General features: G+C 49.4%; 1 protein-coding gene and 1 pseudogene across 2 annotated transcripts in view; one reads left to right on the top strand and one right to left on the bottom strand.

Moving 5' to 3' along the window:
* NPEPPS (aminopeptidase puromycin sensitive) overlaps positions 1 to 24,088 on the bottom strand; it is a 217,681-nt gene that overhangs the window by 15,065 nt on the left and 178,528 nt on the right. Inside the window, exon 20 of the mRNA XM_082271865.1 lies at positions 22,967 to 23,074. Coding sequence (XP_082127991.1) covers positions 22,967 to 23,074 — 108 coding nt within the window. The remainder of the gene's footprint in view (positions 1 to 22,966; positions 23,075 to 24,088) is intronic.
* LOC309566647 (activated RNA polymerase II transcriptional coactivator p15-like) lies at positions 23,137 to 23,579 on the top strand (annotated as a pseudogene). The gene has a single exon. The product of its transcript is annotated as an activated RNA polymerase II transcriptional coactivator p15-like (transcript).

Raw genomic sequence — 24,088 nt, 5'->3', positions numbered from 1 at the left:
GGTCCTCCTATCAGGAATAGGCACTAGGCAGGAAAAAAGCTTAACCACACCTATGGGAGTTGTCCCTGCAGGCATAACCCCACACACACTGCTATCATCAATTTGCAAACAGTGTTTAGAATAGAAAAAAACACATTCACTCAGAAGTAGAGGGGCGGGTGCTGCGTCTGACGAAACTTTAGAGAAAAGGATTTTAGGGTAAGTTCTTACAAAAATCCAGTTTTCTCTATTGTTCATCAACAGACGCAGCTCCATCTGGTCAAAGACTATAGGGATGTCCCAACGCAGTACATTCATGAGGGGTGGGAAGACAACTCAAACGTAACTCCCCAAAGTCTAAACTTAGCCAACCAGGTAACATGGAGCTCAACCAGGAACACCACCTCCGGGTGCAGGGACCACTCCCCTTGATCCAACACCTGACAACTCGGGTAATCCGTTTGCCAGTTCTCCACACCTGGAATGTGTACAGCAGAGGGGGCTGGAATACATTTTTCTGACCAGGCCAGAATCTCAGCCACCTCTTTGGCTGCAAAGACACTCTTGGTGCCCCCCTGGTGATTGATGCAAGCCACAGCCGTGGTGTTGTTGGATTGAATCTGAACTGGACAATCTTGTAGGCAAGTAGTCCAATGGCTCAGACAAAACTTTATTGCTCTGAGCTCCAAAATATCAGTGGTTTTGATTCTTCCATCGTCCAAGTACCATGGGCACAGAGCTTCCCCAGCACCGCGCCCCAGCCTGATAGGCTTGTGTCCGTGGTCACCACCGTCCAAAACAATGGAAGGAAGGACTTGCCCTGACATAGTGCTGGAGACTGGATCAACCACAACAGAGCAGTCCATGTGTTGTGGCTTAACCGAATCAAAGAGTCCAAGGACTTTGGATCCTTGTTCCATTTGACAAGAATCTCCCTTTGCAAAGGTCTGGTATGGAGCTGAGCAAACGGAACTGCCTCGAAGGTTGATACCATCAGACCCAAAGCCCGCATGCAAACTCGAAGAGAGGACAGATTGTTCGCCAACAACCACCGAATCGCCTCCTGCAACGTTTGCAGCTTGACCGGCGGAAGAAAAACCTTGGGCAAGGCTGAATTCAGAGTCAAGCCCAGATAATCCAGTCTCAAGACAGGTGTCAGCACGGATTTCTTGAAATGGATGTTCCAACCGAAATCCTGCAGTGACAGTCAGATCTCCCAACAAGACTGAAGGAGAGTCCGCTCTCAAAAGGAGATCGTCTAGGTACCCCAGTACTGCAATTCCCCCGCTGGTGCAGCAATGCCAATACCGGTGTGAAGACCTTGGTAATAACTCTGGGAACTGAGGCTAGACCAAAGGGTAACGCCACTAATTGATAATGCTTCTCAGCGACCGCAAAGGGAAGAAACCGTTGGTGTCCAGCATAAATAGGGATGTGTAGATATGATTCCTTGATATCTATGGAGGCCAAGAAGTGTCCCTGGTGCAGAGACGCCACCACCGTGGGGCTAGTGTCCATCCGAAACTTCTGTACCCACATGAAGCGGTTCAGGGCCTTGAGATCCAGGATGGGACGCACCTTGCCTTCCTTCCTTCCTTCCTGGGCACGGTGAAGAGGTTCGAATAAAACCCTTGAAAACGTTCCTGAAAAGGAACCAGTACAATCACTCCTTGCGATAGCAAATCGTGTTTTGCCCCTCGCAAGTTCCTTAACCGGACTTGGGATAGTTGAAGATTGGACAGGAAGAACCTGTCCGACGGGCGATACCGTAATTTGATCTTGTACCCATATCAGATCAGTTTGTGAACCCATTTGTCCTGAATCAAGGAGGTCCAGGGTTCCAGAAAGAAACAAACAAAGACCTCCCCCCATCCCAGAATCAGGGGAGGGCGCCCCTTCATGCAGACGAGAACTTGTCTGCAGGACCAGATTGGCCGGTCTTTGCTTTCCCCGACCTCGGCTTCTTGGAACCCCCAGAAGACCTGAATGATTTACCTTTTTCTTGCGACCCAGAGACACCAAAAAGTCATTTATGAGCATTAAAAGGAAGGCCCCCGCCTAGGACGTGGCGCCTTGCCCTTAGCAGATTGGGGAAGAGGAGTGCTCTTACCCCCCGTGATACCTTTGATCAACTCGTCCAGAGAGGATCCAAACAGCTTCTCCCCTAAGAAGGGAAGATCAGTCAAGGCTTTTTTAGAAGCCTGGTCCGCCGACCAGCTTATCAGCCACACCATGCCCCTAATAGCAACCTCCACTACTGATGCCCTGGCCACCAATGGGGCTGAATCCAGGGACGTATCACACATGAACACCAGGGCTTGAGCCAACTGGTCCAGTAGTTCCAACACCGCAGGGTCGAGCCGTTCAGCTTTGAAGTTACTTTTAAGTAACTTCACCCATTCTGTAGCAGTCTGCGCTACCAAAACATTCACAAAAGGTAGTCTTTATTATGTGACCTGCTACCAAGCGTAAATGGTGGGACAAGGATTCCACCCGTCTATCCACGAGATCTGCAAAAGTTGGAGACTCTTCCACCGGTACCAGAGTCCCTTTATTCTACATGGACACCGGGGGATCCACTTTTGAAGGGTACAGTCCACCTAATGGACACTGCCTCCGCAAAGGGGTAACAGCGTGCAAAACGCTTAAGCACCACTAACATGTGCCTAACATGTGCCTAATGCACCGCCATTGTTCATCCACAATAGTATGAAACAATTTTGGGCAAGGGAAAACCTTGCCCAATTTACGGGAGCCAAGACGCCTGTGTACCCAGTGCTGTGGGTTCATCAGCGCAACTATCGGAGCTTTCACCTAAGCGCGTTCCTGCACGGGGGCTGAGGACAGGTCCTCTTCACTGTCAGAATGCAACGACACAGCCCCTCAGGGTGGTCTGCGTCTGCGGCGGCCATGTCTATCTCAAGAGTCCAAAGACCCTGCAGATGGAGGCGAGGCGTTTGCAGCTGGCAGAACTAGCAATGACAAAATCTACCTTCGACATCGAATTTTGCAAAAAACTGCAAACTCTGGCTGAGACTGAGAACCAGAAGGTCCCGCAATCGCTTCCAGGGGGTCTGCAAGTGAAATATTATCCTGGGACTCCATGTTACACTTTTTTAAATAATTGGGCAGTGTCTCTTTAAGACCGCCCTAAAATGCAGTCCCACAATCCCTGGTTATTATAAAATAGAGTTTAGAAAAACCCACAGGGAAACCCAGGAAAACTTTACCAGACCACAGAGGAGACTTTGAGCACGATCTGTGCAAAAACGAAACTGACACTGACTGTACAGGAAGAGGAAACTCAGCCTCTATATTTTAATAAACCATGCCGCATGCCTGTCCAGCCTATGGACCTCAGGAAAATGGCCGCTCATGCATTCTCAATGGGGAATTATAAAAAATGGCTGCCCATATAAACTAATGGGAATATAAAAATCATGACTCACAGCAAAATGGCGGCCCCCACAGCACAAGCTGTCTCCAGGATCCCCAAAAGGGAGCCCAGAACAATAGGCATCAGAAGGTCCCTGCCCAGGGGCCCACACAGGACAAAACTTCCCCCTTAAATAAGCGCAACAGCTGCATTATCCCCCCCCCCAAAGGTAAAAACCTGCTAGGTGAATGCCGAGGGGTACAAAGGACTAGTCCCCTGAGGTGGCAGGGGAACCAAGGGAGTCCCTAAGGTCTGACTATTCCAGGGAAGGGCCCAAGTCCGCCCTGACCACGGTACCAGGTGGGCAACATTTCAAAACAGATCACCTCCCACCCGGGATGGGGGTGCTGTCAGCAAAGGGGAAGCTGCGACTCAGGGCGTTCCAACTTGTGTGCGTCCCAGCAAGGCGGTCCACTCGCAGGCTCATCCCCATCCGTCGGGGCACGGTCATGGTGAAGCCTAGTTCTGGACTATAACCTGCTTACGCTCGCAGGCCAGGCTGGGAGACCTTAAGGATCTAGATTATCCAGTGCGAAACCTCAGCTGGCTGTTGCTTGTAGTTCCTCTGGATCTTGGTCCTCAGGAACTTACTAATGAAAATAAAAAATCACAAACTAACAAACTTTCCTATAATAGCTAGGACCGAAGTCCCAGCAGGAAGCTAGGTCCTATTCTTTAAACTAGGCAGAAGCTAACTGTTTGATGATAGCAGGGTGTGGGGTGGGTTATGCCTGCAGGGACAGCCCCCGTTGGTGTGGTTAAGCTTTCTTCCTGCCTAGTGCCTATTCCTGATAGGAGGAGAATAATCCTATAGTCTCTGACTAGATGGAGCTTCGTCTGTCGATGAACGATAGAGAAAGTTTTTTTTTTTTTTCTCTCCTGGTCCACAATATAACAAGGCTGTAGACTGCTGGGGGCTTTGGTAACGGGATCAAATATTAGTCCACTTTCAAAGTGGAGTAACCTTTTCAAAAGATCTGAAGCACACAGGTAGGTTCTGTCACTAATATAAAAAAAAAAACAAAAAAAAAAAAACTGCAATTTAAAAAAAAAAAAACGTTTGGGATTTTGGCAAAGTATGCATATAGGAATTACCTGTAAATTCCTTTTCTTGGACTATAGATGGTAATAAGACATTTGATTAGTCTTAGACTACAGGGTGATATGCAGCTACATTTGGGTGACTGGACACTGCCAGCAAAGTGGTTAGGACAGTCCTGTATAAGCACGCCCACTCCCAGTTTTATTTTTTTAACATGCAATAAAGGAGTGAAACATAGAAACATAAGGGGACCTGTGTCCTCTATTGTACTTCAAGACACAGTGTATTTAGGTTACTACTTTGACGTTAAATACCGGAATTATGGCAGCAGATAGCTGCCATAACCTTGGTATTTTCTTACATGGCGGGCGGTCCGCTTTAACGTAAAAGTGCTCCCATCGCCAGATTCGCCACGGGATCACTTTTCGGGGTCGTTTTCCTCGCTTACTGGAGCCGTCTGTAGCAGGGAAAAACGATCAGATCCACTCCTCTGATGGGCAGGAAGTCGAGTGAGGGCAAAATGGCCCCCACTCGACTCCATGCCTTTGGAGGACCAGAGTGACGTCAAACGTCACTCCCGACCAACGCCCTTAAAGGGCCAGTTTTTTTTTTTTTTTTTTAATTGCTTTTAAGTGTAAATGTGAGATCGGAAGCCTTTTTAACCCCAGATCTCACATTAAGGAGGACTTGTTCTGTTTGTATTAGAAAGGATGTTTACATTTCTTGTACTAGGAATAAAAGTGATCACATTTTTTTTTTCTAACCACTTACGGACCCTGCCCACCGTGTATTTACGTCGGTACTTTGACGTTAAATACCGGGGTTATGGCAGCAGATAGCTGCCACAACCCCGGTATTTTTTTAAACGGCGGGCGGTCCGCTTTGACATAAAGGTGGTCCCAGCGGTGGATTCGCTGCGGGATCACCCTTATGGGCGGCGGGAGAAGTGCTGTATTCGGTACGCTGTACTCTCAGGTAGTTGAGTGAGGGCAAGATGGCCCTTACTCGACTATGGCCTTGGAGGACTGGAGCAACGTCATACGTCACTTCCTAGCAATGGTTTTAAATAGCCCATTTTTTTTCATCATTTTTTTTTTTTTCTTTAGTGTAGATGTGAGATCTGAAGTCTTTTTGACCCTGGATCTCACATTTTAGATGTCCTGTCATGCTTATTCTATTACAAGGGATGTTTACATTTCTTGCAATAGGAAGAAAAGTGATCAAAAAAATTTTTTTTTTTAAAAAAAGGACAATGTAAAAATAAAAAATAAAAGATACAATAAATAGCTCGCGTGCAGAGCAATAATTTGAGCCCTAGACCTACTCTGTACCTCCCAAACTGGTAACCTGTAGAAATTTTTAAAATGTCGCCTATGGAGATTTTCAAGTACCAATATTTGTCGCCATTCCACGAGCGTGCGCAATTTTGAAGCATGACATGTTGGGTATCTATTTACTCGGAGTATCATTATCTTTCACATTATAGAAAGAATTGGGCTAACTTTACTGTTTTCTTATTTTTTTATTAAAAAAATGTATTTATTCCAAACAAATTGTGTTTGTTAGACCTCTGCGCAAATACAGTGTGATAAAAAATATTGCAATGATCTCTATTTTATTCTCTAGGGTCTCTGTAATGTTCTAATTAAAAAAACTGATTTTAACTTGTAAACAAAGTGTCAGAATAAGGCCGGTCCAGAAGTGGTTAAAGGGACCATGTAAAAATCAAAAGTAAAATAAAAACAAAAAAAAAAATTTAAAGCGCCCCCTCCCTCCAAGCTCGCGCACAGAAGCGAACGCATACGCAAATCGCGCCCACATATGTAAACTGTGTTCGAACCACACGTGAGGCATCCCCACAATCGTTCGAGTGAGAGCAATAATTCTAGCACTAGAATTATCCTCCTCCAACTCTAAACTGGTAACCTGTAGAAAATATTTAAAGCGTCCCCTATGGAGATTTTTAAGTACCAAAGTTTGTCGCCATTCCACAAGCGTGCACAACTTTGAAGCGTGACGTGTTCAGTATCAATTTACTCGGCGTATCATTATCTTTCACATTATAGAAAAGAATAGGGCTAACTTTACTATTTACTTATTTTTTAAGTAAACAAAGTGCATTTTTTCCACAAAAATTGCATTTGGAAGACTGCTGTGCAAATACGGTGTGTGAATAATAGTGTTTTATTTTATTCTCTAGGATCCCTGCTAAGAAAAAAAAAAATTTGATATATATATATATATATATATATATATATATATATATATATATATATATATATATATATATATATATATATATATTAAATGTTTTGGGGTTCCAAGTAGATTTCACGCAAACAATACTGATTTTAACTTGTAAACAACAAGTGTCAGAAATAGGCCTGGTTAATCTTAGACGAAAGGGACATCAGAAGCCATTCCAACTGAAAAGTGGGTAACACAGCAAACACAGACCAAAAGGCCCACGAAACAAAGTCAAGAACTCAAAGAGCAGCTTGAATCACATTGCGGCTGAAGCTGCCATCAGAGAAGGCCTGAACATCCACCAAATAAAAACAGAACAGAAGACCAGGTGGCAGTCTTGTAAACCTGAGAAATAGGCTCTGGGGCCGAAAAGTCCATGAAGCACAAACAGATCTGGCCTTAGTTCTGGAAGCACCCACCAAGGGTCTGCCAGAAGTCCAAGTATGATTGAGTACTGCATCCTCCTTGGCCAGTATGCAATGCGGATCACCAGAATTCCCTCCATTGTGATTCAGAAAAAAAAAAAATCACAGATCCCACCAAAGCATCCACTGCATAGGTCCAAGGATCCCTGTTCCTGGTGACAAATCTGGCAAGTTTGTTAAACATGCATGATGGAAGGCCCATGCCCGGCAGTCCCCACCTGAAATGGAGGTTTTAAAATACTCCTGGATGGGGATCCAGATGTTGAGGACTGAGAAAGTTAGTCAGCCGATCTTCCACGCCTGAGATGTGAACAGAGGTCAGAGCCAGAACGTGAAGTTCTGCTCAAACCAGAATAAGATGTGCTTCTCTTTGAGCTGCGTGAATTCTGGTGTTCCTCTGAAGGTTGATGTAGGCCACTGCTGTGGTATTAGTCATGGGCTGATCCAAAGGCAGGGTCTGATTGCCCCAAGCTGCCAGATTATGGAGGTGTAATATCCTGGCATGAAACTGGTCATACAAAACTGCCTCGGAAGCTGCCACCATCAGCCCCAGAACCTTCATGCAAAAGCAAATGAAGGGATGGCTCTTGCACTGAAGGGTCTGAACAGCAAACAGATAGACGCTTCTCCTGAGGCGATAAGCTGGATCCAACACATACTAAAGGATGAGGACCCAGTCAGTTTCTCAGAATCTGCACCGTCCACTAACATTGGAAGATCGGTCCTGGACTAAGTTTTTTTTTTTTTATATAAACAGATAAACAGATCGCCCAGATACCCCACAATGTGGATACCATGAGATCGTGGAAGAAGAACAAGAACAGGGGCTAATACATTTGTGAAGACCAGAGGATCTGCGGACAGCTCATAGGTAAACACAAGACAGCAAAACGTAAGCAGCATTGGTGGAAGTTGGGGGTTGCACTACAGAGGGATTGGAAAAGGGTATAGAGTATGTGGTTATCAGCACTGTCTCTGCTGATTCACAGTCAGGAGCTGGCCACATCTAGCCCTGCGTGTCACTACTTTGGGAATTGACAGCACTGCCTTCGTTGCTGAAACCCTCCCATTGTGGGCTGCAGTGTGAGAAGGGAAAAGTGAATACGTAAGGCTACTTTTACACTGGCGGATCTGCCTGCTCAGCAGGGGATCCCTCTGCTGAGCAGGCGGATAACAGGTCTGCTTTGCATCATCGGAGCGGACATGGACACAGCCTGCTGTCCTCTATGGGCTGTCGTATGGAAACAGACTGCCTATCCGATCTGCCAGACAGATGGGAGACGGATTGGAAGTCCGCAGGTGTAAACTGACACGTCCATCAACATCTGCCACTCCATAGAGAGCAATGTATGGTCCGTTTTTCAGGCGGACCTGATTGATCCATCCGTGTGAAAAACGGAATTTTTGTAAAATCTTACCTGTAAAATTCCTTTCTCTGAGTCCTCCGACAGTCGCCGCCTCTTCATATTCGTCACATATGGGGTATTAGACTTTGCTCCGAAGGAGTAGCTAGGCAACAGAATATGTTAACAACAAAGCTTTAACATATCCCACCCTCAAGGGGTGGTCCCCTCAGTCAATACCCTCCTACTTCCTGCAACCATATCTCAGTTTTAGTGGAATAGCAGTAGAGTATACATTCAAACCCCAAAAGAGGGGCGGGGGCGGCTACTGTCGGAGGACTCAGAGAAAGGAATTTTACAGGTAAGATTTTACAAAAATTCCGTTTTCTCTTACGTCCTCCGACAGTCGCCGCCTCTTCATATTCGTCACATATGGGGACGTCCCAAAGCAGTGCAAACATGAGGGGTGGGAAACGCATCCGCGCCGAAAGGCAACGCAGTCTCCACATCAAAGAAAGGAACCTTACCAAAGGAAGGAAACCAGCTGGGCAACAGCAAAAATAAGTGCTCAACAGGAGCAACAACCCAGGAAAAGACAAAAAACCCAGGGGATACAAAAAACTATCCCAACAGCCAGGAGTCCCCAACAAGGGACCCTAGGGAACAGCCGCACTAAGAACCTTGCGGCCAAAGGAAGCATCCGCCGATGCCTGAACATCTACTTTGTAGAATTTTGTGAAAGTGTGCACGGTCGACCAAGTCGCCGCCTTACACACCTGGGCTACAGAAGCCCCATGACGGCAGGCCCAAGACGTACTCAGAGATCTAGTAGAGTGCGCCTTCACAGGCACAGGGGGAACCTTCCCCTGCAAGGCATAGGCCTGTTCAATGGTCTGCCTGATCCATTTGGCGATGGTAGAGGCCGAAGCCGCCATGCCCTTCCGAGGACCCTCTGGAAGAACAAACAAGGAGTCCGTCTTACGAAAAGACTCAGTCGATTTAAGGTAAACCCTTATCGCCCGAACAACATCCAGAGAGTGCAATCTCATCTCCTTTGGATGTTTAGGCTTCGTGCACAACGAAGGCAAAACAATATCCTCGTTAAGATGGAATTCCGAAACTCGTTTCGGCAGAAAAGAAGGATTAGGTCGCAAGACCACCTTATCCAAATGAACAACCAGGTACGGAGACTTGCAGGACAAAGCCGCCAGTTCCGACACTCTGCGAGCCGAAGTGATCGCCACCAAAAAGGCGACCTTTTTGGACAACATAGACAACGAGATCTCCCTGATCTGTTCAAAAGGAGCACGTTGTAACAGATAGAACGAGATTCAAGTCCCAAGGGGGCAAAGGATCCCTCCTAGGAGGAACCAGATGCCGCACACCCTGAATAAAGGTGCCAACCAAGGAGTTGGAAGCCACGGGACGTTGAAACAGAACGGCCAGCGCAGACACCTGACCCTTTATCGTAGCCAGCGCCAAACGCTGATCGACACCCGTCTGAAGGAAAGACAGCACACGGGAAACCGAGTACGTGCGGGGTGAAAACCCCCTGGACTCACACCAGGCAAAATAGGCCTTCCAAGTACGGTAATAAACCTTCCCCGAGGAAGACTTCCTCGCGTTGATCAAAGTATGAACGACCTCTGGAGAGAGACCCTTCTCCTTCAGGACCTCGGTCTCAACAGCCAGGCCGTCAAAGCCAGCGACTGTAAAGCAGGATGGTAAATCGGTCCTTGAGACAGTAGATCGTCTCGAAGAGGCAGACGCCAAGGGGCGTCGACCGCCAGATTCACGAGGTCTGCGTACCAGGACCGGCGAGGCCAGTCCGGTGCCACAAGAATCACCGTGCTGCGTTCCGAGTGTAACCTGCGAAGGAACCTGGACAGCAACTGAATCGGTGGAAACGCGTACATCAGCCTGTACTGATGCCACGGGGCCACTAACGCGTCCGACGCGTCTGCCCGAGGGTCGCGCGTCCTTGCCACGAACCTCTTCACCTTGTTGTTGAGGCGAGACGCGAACAGGTCCACATCTGGAAGACCCCACTTCGCGCACAACATCTGGAAGACAGCCGGGTGGAGAGACCATTCCCCCTGATCCAGGGTCTGGCGACTCAGATAGTCCGCCTGCCAGTTCTCCACTCCCGGAATGTGAACCGCCGTTATCGCCGGGACATGAGTCTCGGCCCAAGATAGAATGTCGGCCACTTCTCGAGCCGCTCGGGCACTCCTGGTGCCCCCTTGGTGGTTGATGTAGGCCACCGCCGTGGCATTGTCCGTCTGCACCCGAACCGGGCAGCCCTGCAGCCGGTCCGTCCAGCGATGAAGACAGAGCCTTATCGCACGCAATTCCAGAATGTTGATCGGGAGGGAAGACTCCCCCTCCGACCAGGTCCCCTGGGTGGACAGAACGCCCAGAACACCACCCCAGCCCGACAGGCTGGCATCCGTGGTGATTACCGTCCACGAGATCGGACGAAACGACTTGCCCCCGGACACCAACGGGGACTGGAGCCACCACAGAAGGTTTTCCCTGGTGCGATGACTCAACGAGATCTGAAGATCCAGAGATTGAGGTCGCCCGTCCCACCTGGACAGGATCTCCGCTTGGAGACCCCGCGTGTGAAACTGCGCGAAAGGAATCGCCTCGAAGGCCGAGACCATCAATCCCAGACATCTCATACACGTCCGCAGAGACGAGTGTGGAACGTCCCTGAGGGACCTGACTTCCTCCTGAAGAGTCCTGAGTTTGTCTTCCGGCAGGAAGACCTTCGCCTGCACCGAGTCCAGTAGCATTCCCAGATAGGGGAGACGAACCGACGGACTCAGTGTCGACTTTGGAATATTTATCGTCCAACCAAACTCCTGCAGAGTTTGCATTGTGACAGACAGGTCCTCCTCCAGACCCTGTCTGGTCGCAGACCGAACCAGAATGTCGTCCAGATACCCCAGGACAGAAATGCCCTGGGCCCTCAATAATGCCAGAACCGGTGCAAGCACCTTGGTGAAGACCCGCGGAGCCGAGGCGAGACCAAAGGGCAACGCCACGAACTGGTAGTGATCCTCCGCAATGGCAAATCGAAGGTATCTCTGATGACCCTCGAATATGGGGATGTGAAGGTACGCATCCTTCAAATCGATGGAGGCCATGAATTCCCCCGGAACGAGGGCAGCCACCACCGAGCGCAGGGATTCCATGCGGAACTTGCGAACCCGCACAGAGCGGTTCAGAGCCTTCAAGTCCAGAATCGGACGAACCTTGCCCTCCTTCCTGGGCACGGTGAACAGATTGGAATAAAACCCCCGAAATCTGTCCCGATGAGGCACCGGAACCACCACTCCCTGAGCCCTCAGGTCCCGCACCGCCAGGTGCAGATCCCGCAGGCGCTCTGGAGACAGTTGAAGATTTGAGGGAAAAAATCTGCTCTCCGGCCGAGAAAGAAACTCGATCTTGTAACCAGATCGAACGATTTCCAGAACCCATCTGTCCCGCACACGGGCCAACCAGGGCTGAAGAAAACCGAGCAAGCGTCCCCCCACCCCAAAACTGGGTGAGGGCGCCCCTTCAGGCCGAACTGTTATGGGCTGCAGGTCCGGATTGGCCGGACTTCTGTTTCCCAGACCAGGGCTTCTTCTGAGAGCCTTGGCCTTTGAACGGTTTGCCCTTGTAGTGCGGCCGAAAGGCACGAAAGGACCCCTGAGGGGGCCGAAAGTTTGCATGCTTCTTCCCAGAAGCCCCCTTAGCCTTGGGGAAATGGGGCAAGAGAGTGCTCTTACCCCCGGTGATCCCCTTAATCAACACATCCAGGGACTCCCCAAAAAGGCGAGACCCATCATAAGGCAGATTGGCTAAAGTCTTACGTGAAGATTGGTCCACCGACCAACATTTCAACCAAACCAGGCGGCGAGACAACACCGCCACGCTGTGCACACGTGCAGCCAACGGAATCAGGTCCAGGTCCGCATCACACAGATACATGACACCCTGGTGGATCTGATCCACCATATCCAGGGTCGCCGCCGAGGCCGAATCGGCCACTAGGACGCGCCTAAGCATCTGCGTCCAACTTGCGATCGCCTGGGCCGCCATGAGAGAAGCAAACAGAGCCTTAAGCATAGAACCCGTAACAGAATAAGTATGACGGGCAAGAGACTCCAGTCTCCTATCCGTGGCATCACGGAAAACAGGGGAACCCTCTGCAGGAATCGCAGTGGCTTTGTTCAAAACCGCAATTGCATGATCCACTGGCGGAGGCACACACCACCGTTCATCAGTGGCAGGCGAGAAAGGATAACGCAGCTTGAATTTACTTGGTACCGCAAAAGGCTTGCGCAGATCGCGCCATTGATCCTTAACAGCGCGCTGAAAATCAGCATTGCAGGGAAAAACCTGCGGCGTCCTGCGTTTCCTCTGCGTCCCATAAGCCGCCAAGGCAGCGGGGGGACACACTTCGTCCTGCAAACGTAGCGTCTGCTTAATGGAAGCAATCAACTCATCCATGATTGCAAGCTCTTCAGGCGAGCCAGGGGGAGAATTATCAACCCCCTCAACTTCAGCCTCTACCTCAGACCCCACTAGATCAAGAGAGGAGCGGGACCCCGATAAGGAGGTCCCTGCCAGAACAGCCCCATCACCTTCACCCTCAGAATCAGAGGACAGAGCAACTCTGGGACGTTTAGTAGATTGAGCAGCCACCAGCATTTGCACCTGGGCAGCAAGGCCAGCCACAATAGTGGCTAAATCCCCCCCTGGGGGGGAAACAGCAGTCCCCTGGCTTTCCACCAATACTGTAGGAAACTTGCCCTCCTGAGAATCCATTGCCCCTGTAATGCCAGACAACCAAGGGTTAACTGCCCCCTTTTAGCAAGCGCGGCAAGCGCAGCCCACCGCACCACACTCAGGCACAATGAGACCCCCACAGGGAATATACAAACTGAATACAGGCAATGGATAGCAAGAACAGAAGGATAAAACCTGAGGAGACCCCGCTGCTGCTGCTGCCTCGATCGGTGTTCCTGGAAAGAGGAAGTGATGCTGCCAGGGCGCTCTATGTAAGCCTATGGAGGCTACAAGAAAATGGCCGCCGTGCATGTAAACCATGCGGCCGGAGCGGGCGCCGGTAAAATGGCGTCGTTTGGCGCCGAAAACGCCGCTCCACAGTGCATAAAAACACACACATTACATCCCAATATAAGGATACATGTAAGATCGCCGCAGCGATCGCTGTATATGCCCAAGCATGCCAAGAAAAAACATGCCCCACAGCACACAGCTTCTCACACTGCCCAGCCTGACACACACAGTGTCATACAGCTCCCCCCCCCCCCTGCAGCCCACAGCATGCAGCCGAGAGATAGGGAGACAAGCAGTGTGATTAAAGGCAGGTTACACAGTCCCAGACTGAGACCCCCCCAGACAGACAGGTCCCCACATAAATACACTTACCTCACATGGCGTGGGGAACCCGCACAGGCGAACAAGCCGCTGCACATGAGGCAGGGAGAGTCGCAATTCAAGACGCACACAATGGAGGTTAAGAAACCGCACAGCGTCCGGTGAGGTAGCCACCTCACCAATCATCCCTGCACCGAACAGGGATGGGTCGTTGAATTTGCCAGGAGCGTTACCTGGCTGAACGCTCGATGGCAGACTGGGAAGCCACTGACCCACGACCTGCGACCAGGGGGATCAGCCCGAGACCCAGTCCGCATGATCCTCTTCGTCCGAAGAACTAACTAATGCTGACAAAAATAACAGCTAAGTAAAGATAGAGAGAAAACTCAAACAAAATATCAAAAAGAAGAAAGAGTCTGGGACAGAAAGTCCCAGCACAGAGAGAGCCAGCCACTCCTGACAAGCTAGACATTAAAAAAAAAAAAAAACTGAGATATGGTTGCAGGAAGTAGGAGGGTATTGACTGAGGGGACCACCCCTTGAGGGTGGGATATGTTAAAGCTTTGTTGTTAACATATTCTGTTGCCTAGCTACTCCTTCGGAGCAAAGTCTAATACCCCATATGTGACGAATATGAAGAGGCGGCGACTGTCGGAGGACGTAAGAGAAATGGGATTTTTGACTTACTGTAAAATCCATTTCTCTGATGTTCATTGACTGACAGCTCCTGATTTTCTTAACCATTGGGTTATACTGCCCCCTACAGAAGTAGGACACTAGGCAGAAAATAATTAATGGGCAGTTTCAGGGGGAATACTCTCTCTCTGCTATAGCCACTCAGTTTTGTTACAAGCAGTGTCAGGAGAATTTTAACTCCACAGAGGGGTAGGGGCTGTGTCCCGTCAATAAACAAAAGCGAAAACGGGATTTTTGACTTGCCATAAAATCCTAAAATCCATTTCTCTGATGTTCATTGACAAACACAGCTCCTGATCTTCCTAACCAATGGGATGTTCCAAAGAAGTGTTCAACGTGAGGGATGTTGAACAAAAAAAAATACACAATACACCCTCAAAAAGGAGCAGGTTCTCTTAAACAGGCAGCCTTCAAAACCTTGTGGCCAAAAGAAGCACCTGCAGATGCCAACACAGCCACTTTATAAAACTATGTAAAAGTGTGCACCGACGACCAGGTGGCCGCCTTCCAAACCTGCGTCACTGACGCCTGACGGAAAGCCTGGGAGGCACTAAGCGCCCCAGTAGAGTGCGCCTTGAAAGGGAAAGGAGGAACCTGACCCCTGACAGAAAAGGTCTGAGCCACCGTCTGTCTGATTTATCTGGAAATGGTCACAGAGGAAGCGGACAACCTTTTTCGAGGCCCATCTGTGAACACAGAGGGACTTCCTGAAAGACTCTATAGCTGCCAGGTACAACCTAATTGCCCAGACCACATCCAAGGCATGTAAGGCAATTTCCTTTAAATATCTTTGAATTTCCTTCTGATGTTTAGGCCTGGGACACAGGGAAGGCAACACAATGTTTTAATTCAAATGAAAATCAGAGAGGCAACCTTTGAAAAATGACGGACAGGTGCAAAGAACCACCTTATCCCTGTGAATCACCAGGTAAGGTGGACAGGATAACGCCGCCAGTTCTGACACCCTGCGTGCAGAGGTGATAGCCAAAAAAAAGGCCACCTTCTGGGACAGCATAAGCAGAGGAATCTCCAGAAAATTTTCAAAGGAAGGCTTTTGTAGAGCTTAAAGCATCAAGTTAAGACCCCAAGGCGACAACAGTGCCTGCACTGGAGGAACCAAATGTTGGACACCCTGAAGAAAGGTACGCAACAGGGAGTAAGTGGTCAAAGGTCGTTGGAAGACCGCCAAAGCCGACACCTAGCCCTTGATGGTACTCAAGGCCAATTTTTGTTCAACCCCCCGTTGAAGGAAGGTCAAGATTCAGGCCACTGAGAAGGAGCGAGGAAGAACCCTAAGAGACTCACACCATGCAGTGTACGTCTTCAACGTAAGATGGTAGATCTTCCTAGAGGTAGATTTCCTAGCTTTCAACAATGTAGGAATTACCGACTCAGATAAACCCCTATCCTTCAGCACCTCGCGTTCAACAGCCAAGCAGTCAAAGCCAGTGACTGGAAAGCAGGATGGAAGGTCGGTCTTTGGGACAGCAGATCCTCCCTGAAAGGAAGCTGCCAAGGAAGGTTGGCGACCAGCCGAACCAGATCAGCGCCACTAAGATGACCAGGATCCCTTCTGCCTCGATCCTGCATATAAGACTTGGCAGAAGCTTGAGAGGAGGGAAGGTTTAAATCAGATACTGCCCCCATGGGGCCACCGGCGCATCTGTGGCATTCGCTAGAGGATCCCTTGACCGAGCCACAAACCTCTGCACCTCTGGATAAAAAGGGACCACTCCACATGGTCCAATCCCTGCCGACTGGGGTTATCCGCCTGCCAATTTACCACCCCGAGAATGTGTATGGCGGAGAGGGCTGGAACGAACGGTTCTGCCCACCTTAGAATGCTGGCTACCTCCACTTCTTGTGCCCCCTTGGTGACTGACCTAAGCCACGGCTATGGCATTGTCCGATTGAATGCACACTGGACAACCCTGAAGACAATCCGTCCAATGATCCAGACACAGTCTGCTCACTTGGAGTTCCAAGACATTGATCAGGAGTCTGGGCAGAAAACCAGTGTCCAACTCCCCTGAGCAAAATGCTTGCCGAGAGCGTCTCCCCAATCGGACAGGCTGGCATCCGTGGTGACCACTGTCCAATACAAGGATTGTCCCAGCTGAAGTGCCAGAGAACGAACGAAGCCACCATAGGAGGGACTCCTTCATGCCCGACTGAGCCGGATCTGATTGTCTAGAGACTGCGGAGTCTTGTCCCATTTGGTAACAATTTCCCTTTGCAGGGACCTGTGCAAATGGAACCGCCTCAAAAAAGGTAGACACCATTAGGCCCAGCACCCGCATGCAAGTCCGGAGGGATGACCATTTGTTGGACAGCAGGAGGGAATTGCAGCCTGCAATTTCTGACGTTTGTCCAGAGGAAGGAGCACTATGGCTAAGGCCGAGTCCAGAGTCAGGCCCAGATAGTCCAGCTTTGTGGACAGAACCACAGCAGACTTTTCAGAATCCAGCCAAACTTCCACAGAGTTCGTATTGTGATCTTCAGGTTCTCCACCTGAGCAGAGGGAGACTCCGCTTGCAGCAGGAGATCGTCCAAGTAGCCCAGTACCACAATCCCCTGGGGCTAACACTAGCCCTGGGGCTAACACTTTTGTGAAGACCCGAGGAGCAGATGCAAGACCAAAGGGTAATGCCACTAAACTGATAATGGTCCTCCCCCCACAGTAAAGCGGAGAAAACGCTGGTGACTGGCACAAATTGGAAGGTGGCATCCTTGATATCGATAGAGGCCAGTAAATCCCCCTCACGCAGGGATGCCACCACCGTTCGAATGGACTCCATTCTGAACCCGCACAAAGCAGTTTAGCGCCTTGAAGGTCTAGGATTAGACGCACTTTACCTTCCATCCTGGGAACTGTAAACTGGTTTGAGTAAAAACCCTGAGAACGTTCCGAGGTCAGAACTGGGAAAGTCACCCCTTGAAGGAACAGGTCTTGTACCGCCCCAAACAGGCTCTGTAAGCGATCTGGGGACAGGCGCAAGTTGGAAGAAAAAAAACCTTGCCGGGGGACAAGAGCTAAACTCGATCTTGTAGCCGGATCAAATGACTTTGTTTGGACCCACTTGTCTTGCACCCAGGAAATTCACGGGTCCGGAAAGACATCCCCCCACCCCTGATAAGGGTGAGTGCGCACCTACATGCAGAAGGAGCCCTGTCCCCTGGTCTGGAGAAGCCAGATCTTGGCTTTCCTGACAAGGTTGATTTGGACCCTCCAGAAGAGGCCCTGAAAGGCTTCGAGCCCTTGTCAGTCCACCCTGAGGGAGGAAAAAAGCCTCTGCAAATGCAGCCTGCAAAACTGGCTAGAATGACTAGAATCCCTTCTACCTTGATTCTGCATCCGAAGATGCAAGTACATTCCCCTTATAAAACTTTGTGAATGTGTGTACAGACGACCAAGTAGCCGCCTTGCACACCAGAACCACTGACGCCTGATGATGGAAGGCCCAGGAAGCACTAAGTGCCCTCATAGAATGCGCTTTAACCACTTGCCTACTGGGCACTTAAACCCCCTTCCTGCCCAGGCCAATTCTCAGCTTTCAGCGCTGTCACACTTTGAATGACAATTGCGCAGCCATGCAACACTGTACCCATATTAAATTTTTATCATTTTTTCAAACAAACAGAGCTTTCTTTTGGTGGCATTTAATCACTACTGGGATTTTTATTTTTTGCTGAATAAAAAAACCCTAAAAAATTTTCAAAACTGTTTTTATAGTCGATTATAAAATTTAACAAAAAGGTAATTTTTCTTCTTCATTGATGTGCGCTGATGAGGCGGCCCTGATAGGCACCAGTAGGTGGCACTGAAGGGCACTAATAGGCACTGGTAGGTGACACTGATTCAGCACTAATGAATGGGCACTGATGAGTGGCACTCGTGGGCACTGGCAGGTTTCACTGACCTGCACTGGTAGGTGGTACTGGAGCACAGATAATCCTCTCCTCTTCAGGACCGATGTCCCTCTAACAGCAGCCGGGGATCGGCTTTTTTTTTTATGGCGAACTCCTTGCAAAAAGTGTGAATCAAGGATTTTACCAACAGCCTTTGGAAAAATATAGCCAAAGCGGAAATCTGGCCTTTGATGGTGCCCAGAGCCAAACACTGATTTACACCTAGTTGTAGAAACTCCAACAGGCGAGACACAGAAAAGGAACAGGGAGAACCCCATCCCCAAGACTCACACCAAGTAATGTCTGCCTTCCAGACTCTGATAAACCTTCCTAGAGGTAATTTCCTAGCTTTTAATTACGTAGGAATCACCAACTCCGACAGCCCTCTGTCCTTCAGCACCTGACTTTCAAAAGCCAGGCTGTTAAAGCCAGCGACCATAAAGCAGGATGGAAGATTGGCCCCTGAGACAGAAGATCTTCCCTGAGATGAAGTTTCCAAAGGAGGTCTGCTACCAGCCTCTTCAGGCCTGCGTCCCAAGACCGGCGAGGTCAGTCTGGTGCCACCAGAATGACTAGAATCCCTTCTACCTTGATTCTGCATAGCAGCCTCGACAGAAGTTGTATTGGAGGAAAGGCGTAAATCAGACGATACTGACCCTAAGGGGCCACCAGGGCATTTGCAGTGTCGGCCAGAGGATCCAGAGACCTTGAAACGAACCTCTGCACCTTCCTGTTGAGACAGGAAGCCAGCAGGTCCACATCAGAAGTCCCCCACCGAAGGCACAGTTGATGAAATACCTCCAGGTGAAGAGACCATTCTCCCGGATCCAACGTCTGCCGACAGATAGTCCGCTTGCCACTTCTCTACCCCGGAAAGTGCACATCAGAGAGGGCCAGAACATAACGTTCTGCCCACCTCAACATGCCAGCCTCCATGGCACTCTTCGTGCCCCCTTGATGATTGACATTTGCCATAGCCGTAGCATTGTCCGATTGTATCCGCAGAGGGCGCCCCTGCAGACGATCTGTCTATTGCGACAAAGTCTGATTGCCCGAATTTCCAGGATGTTGATCTGCAACCTGGACTCCTCCCGAGTTCAGACACCTTGGGCCAAACACACTCACCCCCCCGTGCACCGCTGGGGCACCACAAGAATCAGCGCACCCGCGGAGCTGTATACAGCAGAAGAAGGACAGTGTACCCCCAGAGACTCCCCACCTGAGCTGGAGAGTGCCAAAACGGTCTGCCACACTGCTAGAAAGAGGAAATGCAGACCTGACACTAGAGGCCCCTGCAGTTCAGCACTGCATCAGAATACAAGAAAATGGCTGCTGTTAAACTCTATGGGGAAACCAAAAAAACATGGCTGCTGGACTAGACAAACATGGCAGCAGAAGCGGGGAATCCAGAATCCACTGCAAAATGGAGGCACCACGTGGCGCCGCACAGGACCCTGGACTCCAGGGAAGAACACAGACCCGTGGAGGGGGAACTCCCCAGGTATGGACACCCCCACCAGGGGGCTGGCAGCAGCCTTACCCACTACTTCCCAGGCTTGGCACCATACAAGCACCCCCAACCAAAAGCACCCATTCCCCCTAGAGGGGGGTCGATGAGCGCACCTACACAGGTGAAACCCCGCTAAGGATAAGGGGGAAAGTATGAGGTGGGAGGAAGGACACAGGAGGGGCCTACCATCCCCAGGGAGGGCCTGCGACCACCCTAACAATTCTGTAAGAAAGGAGGGGGGACACTACTCACCATACCACAGTCACCAGGCGGGCACGACTCCCAGCAGTCCACTGCACCTTGAAATGGGGGTGCTGTGGCCTGAGATACGCTGTGACTCTGATCATGATTTCTGTTGTGACCAGGGCTTTGCGACCTCACGAGGTGTTTCACTTGCCGGCCAGCCCCCGTCCGGTGAGGCTATGTCACGGCCAACCCAACGCGGAGCTAATCGTTAATAGTTGGGTAGCGTTCGCAGGCCAAACTGGGAAGACCGTAAGGGTCTAGGATATCCAGTGCGTCACCCAGTCCGGCTGTTGACTGTAGTTTGAACAGGAACAGATGATTGAAGTTCATACAGGAACAAAAATAAAAAGTAAAAATTCCATTTAAAAAGGAAAAAATGCCAGGACTGCAGATCCCAGCAGAGAGCCAGGTCCTTACTCCTGACTAGGCAGAAAAACTGGAGTCCTACAGCAGGAAGTGATGGTATACCCTCTGGGACTGCCCCAGGGGCATAACCAAAAAGGTTTCCGCCTAGTCCTACTCATAAAAAGAGAAAGCATTAAGCCCAATGGTCTGAAGACTTGAAGCTTGTCCGTTCGTGAACGAAAGAGAAAACTCCTTATGAGCTGAGAAGGAAGGCCCACGTCTTCGACGAGGTTCCTTGCCCTTAGTAGCCTGCGGAGGTCATCCAGGGCAGCTCCAAACAGGCGATCTCCTTTAAAAGGAATATCAGTCAAGGTCTTTTTTGAAGTTTGATCCGCAGACCAGCACTTGAGCCAAAAACACGCCGAAGGACTACTGTCAAAACAAAGGGCCGAACCATCAGGGGAGCCGCATCCAAAGAGGCATCACAGAAACTGCAGCCCCTGGACCAGCTGGTCCGCCATCTCGGCAGGGGGGAGCTTGTTCACCCTCCAGGTCACAGTGTAGGTGCTTACCTGACTCGGTCAGTTTGTAACACTAGGGCAATGGTAAATACCGGCCTCATTGCCAAACCAGAGTGTACACAGTGCAGGCCACATCCTCTGCCTTCCCGGTCAGCCGGATCCCTAAAGGCCGGGGACTCTTCAACCGGAATCATAGTTGCCCTGTTTAACCTAGAAACCGGAGGGTCCACCACCAGTGGAACAGTCCACTTCTTAAGAGGGAAAATGCCTAGTAGAGCGCTTAGGGATCCCACAGGGACGCTTTGGTTGTCCCCACTCTTTAGCGACGATTCTGTCAAAATAGGCAGGGAAAGGAAACCCCTTTGCCACTTTGGATGGCTTGGGAGTGCCAAAGGGCACCTGCACGTTGCAGCTTCAGCTGCGTCCTCCATCTTCAGGGTCTCACGCACAGATACAATCAATGCATCCACCAGCGCCTTTTCGTGCACCAATCGATCCTCAGCAGAGAGGGAGAGGACCCCACCAGACTCATCACCCATAGAAACAGGCACCTGCAGTCACCAGGAGAATCTGCACTACACGTGCGGCGATCAGGAAATAAAATGGAGTCAGCATCAGGGGATGAGGAGGGGCTCCCACCGCCGAAACCACCGCAGCCATTTCCAATAGAAATAAACCACAAGAAAATGGCTGCCAGACTACACAAACAAGGCCGCCGTGTATAGGAATAAACAGGCTATAACAAAATGGCGGCCCCACGAGGCTTACAGGGACCCAGGCAGGACGGGGGGCTGTGGTAAAAGCCCCCACCAGGTACAATCCCCCCCCCCCGTACAATCGATTGTCTGGTTGCCGGCGGCGCACCCCCCCAACCTCCATTGCCAGTTAGCGCTCTGCCCTCATCCCAGGAAAGTGGCCAGACCACCCAAATAGCCTAAGTGTAAAATGAGCGACTTGGCAAGGGGGGTTGCCTGCAGGAATGAGGGGAACCTAGGGGTCTGACCATCCCAAGGAGGGGCCCACATCCACACCAAAATCCTACAGGGGAAAGAGGGGGGAAGGCTACTCACCATATCAGGAACCAGGCAGGCACCGCTCCAGACAGAACCCCTCTCCATCTAAATGGGGGGCTGTTGGCCAGGAGGAACGCTGCGACTTGGGCCGAGAACCGGTCGTATGCAACCTTGCAAGGTGTTTAACTTGCAGACCAGCCCCAGTCCAGTGGGGCTATGTCACGGCCGACCTAGTGCAAAGCGGAGGTCTGCGCACGCTCGCTGGTCAGACTGGGGTGACCACTAGATCTAGGTTATCCAGCCCGTAGCCCAGTCTGGCATTTGACTGTAGATCTTGCAGGAAAAATCCATGAGAAAAAAATAATGTTGCCAGGACCAAAGAATCCCAGCAAGGAAATAGGCCTTTACTCCTGACTAGGCAGAAAAAAAACTGAGTGGCTATAGCAGAGGGAGTATACCCCCCTGGGACTGCCCATGGGTGTAGCCAAAATTATTTCCTGCTTAGTGTCCTACTCCTGTAGGGGGGCAGCATAACCCAATGGTTATGAATATCAGGAGCTGTGGCAGTCAATGAACAAAAGAGAGAGGGGACTTAGGGAGGATTTGGTTCAGTGAGGGAAAAGTAAGGAAGTTTTTTTATTTACTTTACAAGGTCTTTGCATCAAGTCTGAATGGGATTTCAGACCTGTTTAGACTGTCATTCAGAACCCTTTAAAAGTACTTTAAGGCCAAGTAGAACAAGAAAGAAATAATTATTCCAATAATGGTTTAACCAGAGCCAATGTTTGCCATAACATCTCTACACACATTCTTTAAAAGATTAACATAAAAATGTAATTAAAACGATGAAAACTCACCGATAGGGAAAAACTTAACACCTTCTGGATTAATTCTGGGGAACAAATGGCTCCTAGAACCCGCTCAATCCTATTTCTTTCTTCTTGCATGTCCGCTTGTTTGTGGAGCTGAAAAGAAAGGACGACTAACTTTAGTAAGAAGGCATGTTAAACAATGCTAACCGAGCAAAGTGTGAGCAGGAACAGCATGCCTAAATCAAAGGAGTTGGTTTCCTCAAGCTCATCTGGAAGCGAGTCAGATAGTGAGGCTGACCAAAAGGCAAAGAGAAAAAAGCAACCTCCTCCACCAGAGAAGGAGAAGCCAACAAAGAAACGATCCAGATGACAACATGCATTGATCCAGATGACATGTTTCAGATTGGTAAAATGAGATATGTCAGCGTTCGGGACTTCAAAGGAAAAGTTCTAATCGATATTCGAGAATATTTAATGGAGCAGCAAGGAGAAATGAAGACTGGTAGAAAAAGGTATCTCATTTAATCTGGAGCAGTGGAGCCAGCTGAAGGAACAGATGTCTGACATTGACAATGCAATAAGAAAATTGTAACCTCCATCCACTGGCACCACAACCTCATGTGTTAGTTTTAAGCACTCTTTTTACATTTGCGGTTTTTATTTTTGTTTTACAAGCTCTTGTGCAGTTTGGATTGCAAAGCAATTTGTAAGATGACATTTTTATGGTCATTAAAATTGGTCCGATTTAAAAAAACAAACAAAAAAAAAAATGCTAACCAAAGGGTGAGTTGGGTAAATCACATACAGAAGTTTTTAAAGCAAAGACTAAAAAGCATAAAAATGGCAATGAGCCCCTTCCCCTAAACTTATTAAAAAGTGTACAGATTCTATGCCACTGCTTAATCTCTCGCCTGGTATTTGGAGTACTAAGAACCACCATATTGGCAGAACCCATCCTTAACTGCCTTCCTCTGAATGTTCATTTGAAGTATATGTAAGATGTGATCACTAAAGTTTCATAAAAGCTTTAACAGGTTAATGTAATTTCAGGTCATCAATATTTTTAAATCTGCAGTTTTGAATACCTTCAGATGTTGCCATGAAAGTCGTTGTGCCGGCAATTCTAGTTATAGGATTACAAAGCTCTGTCTGTGTCTTCAAACTGTT

This window comes from Pelophylax lessonae, assembly GCF_965119305.1.
Source record: "Pelophylax lessonae genome assembly, chromosome: 11".
NCBI lineage: Eukaryota > Metazoa > Chordata > Amphibia > Anura > Ranidae > Pelophylax > Pelophylax lessonae.
Note: the sequence above shows the minus strand (reverse complement) of the source record. Positions and strands in the feature narration are given on the sequence as shown.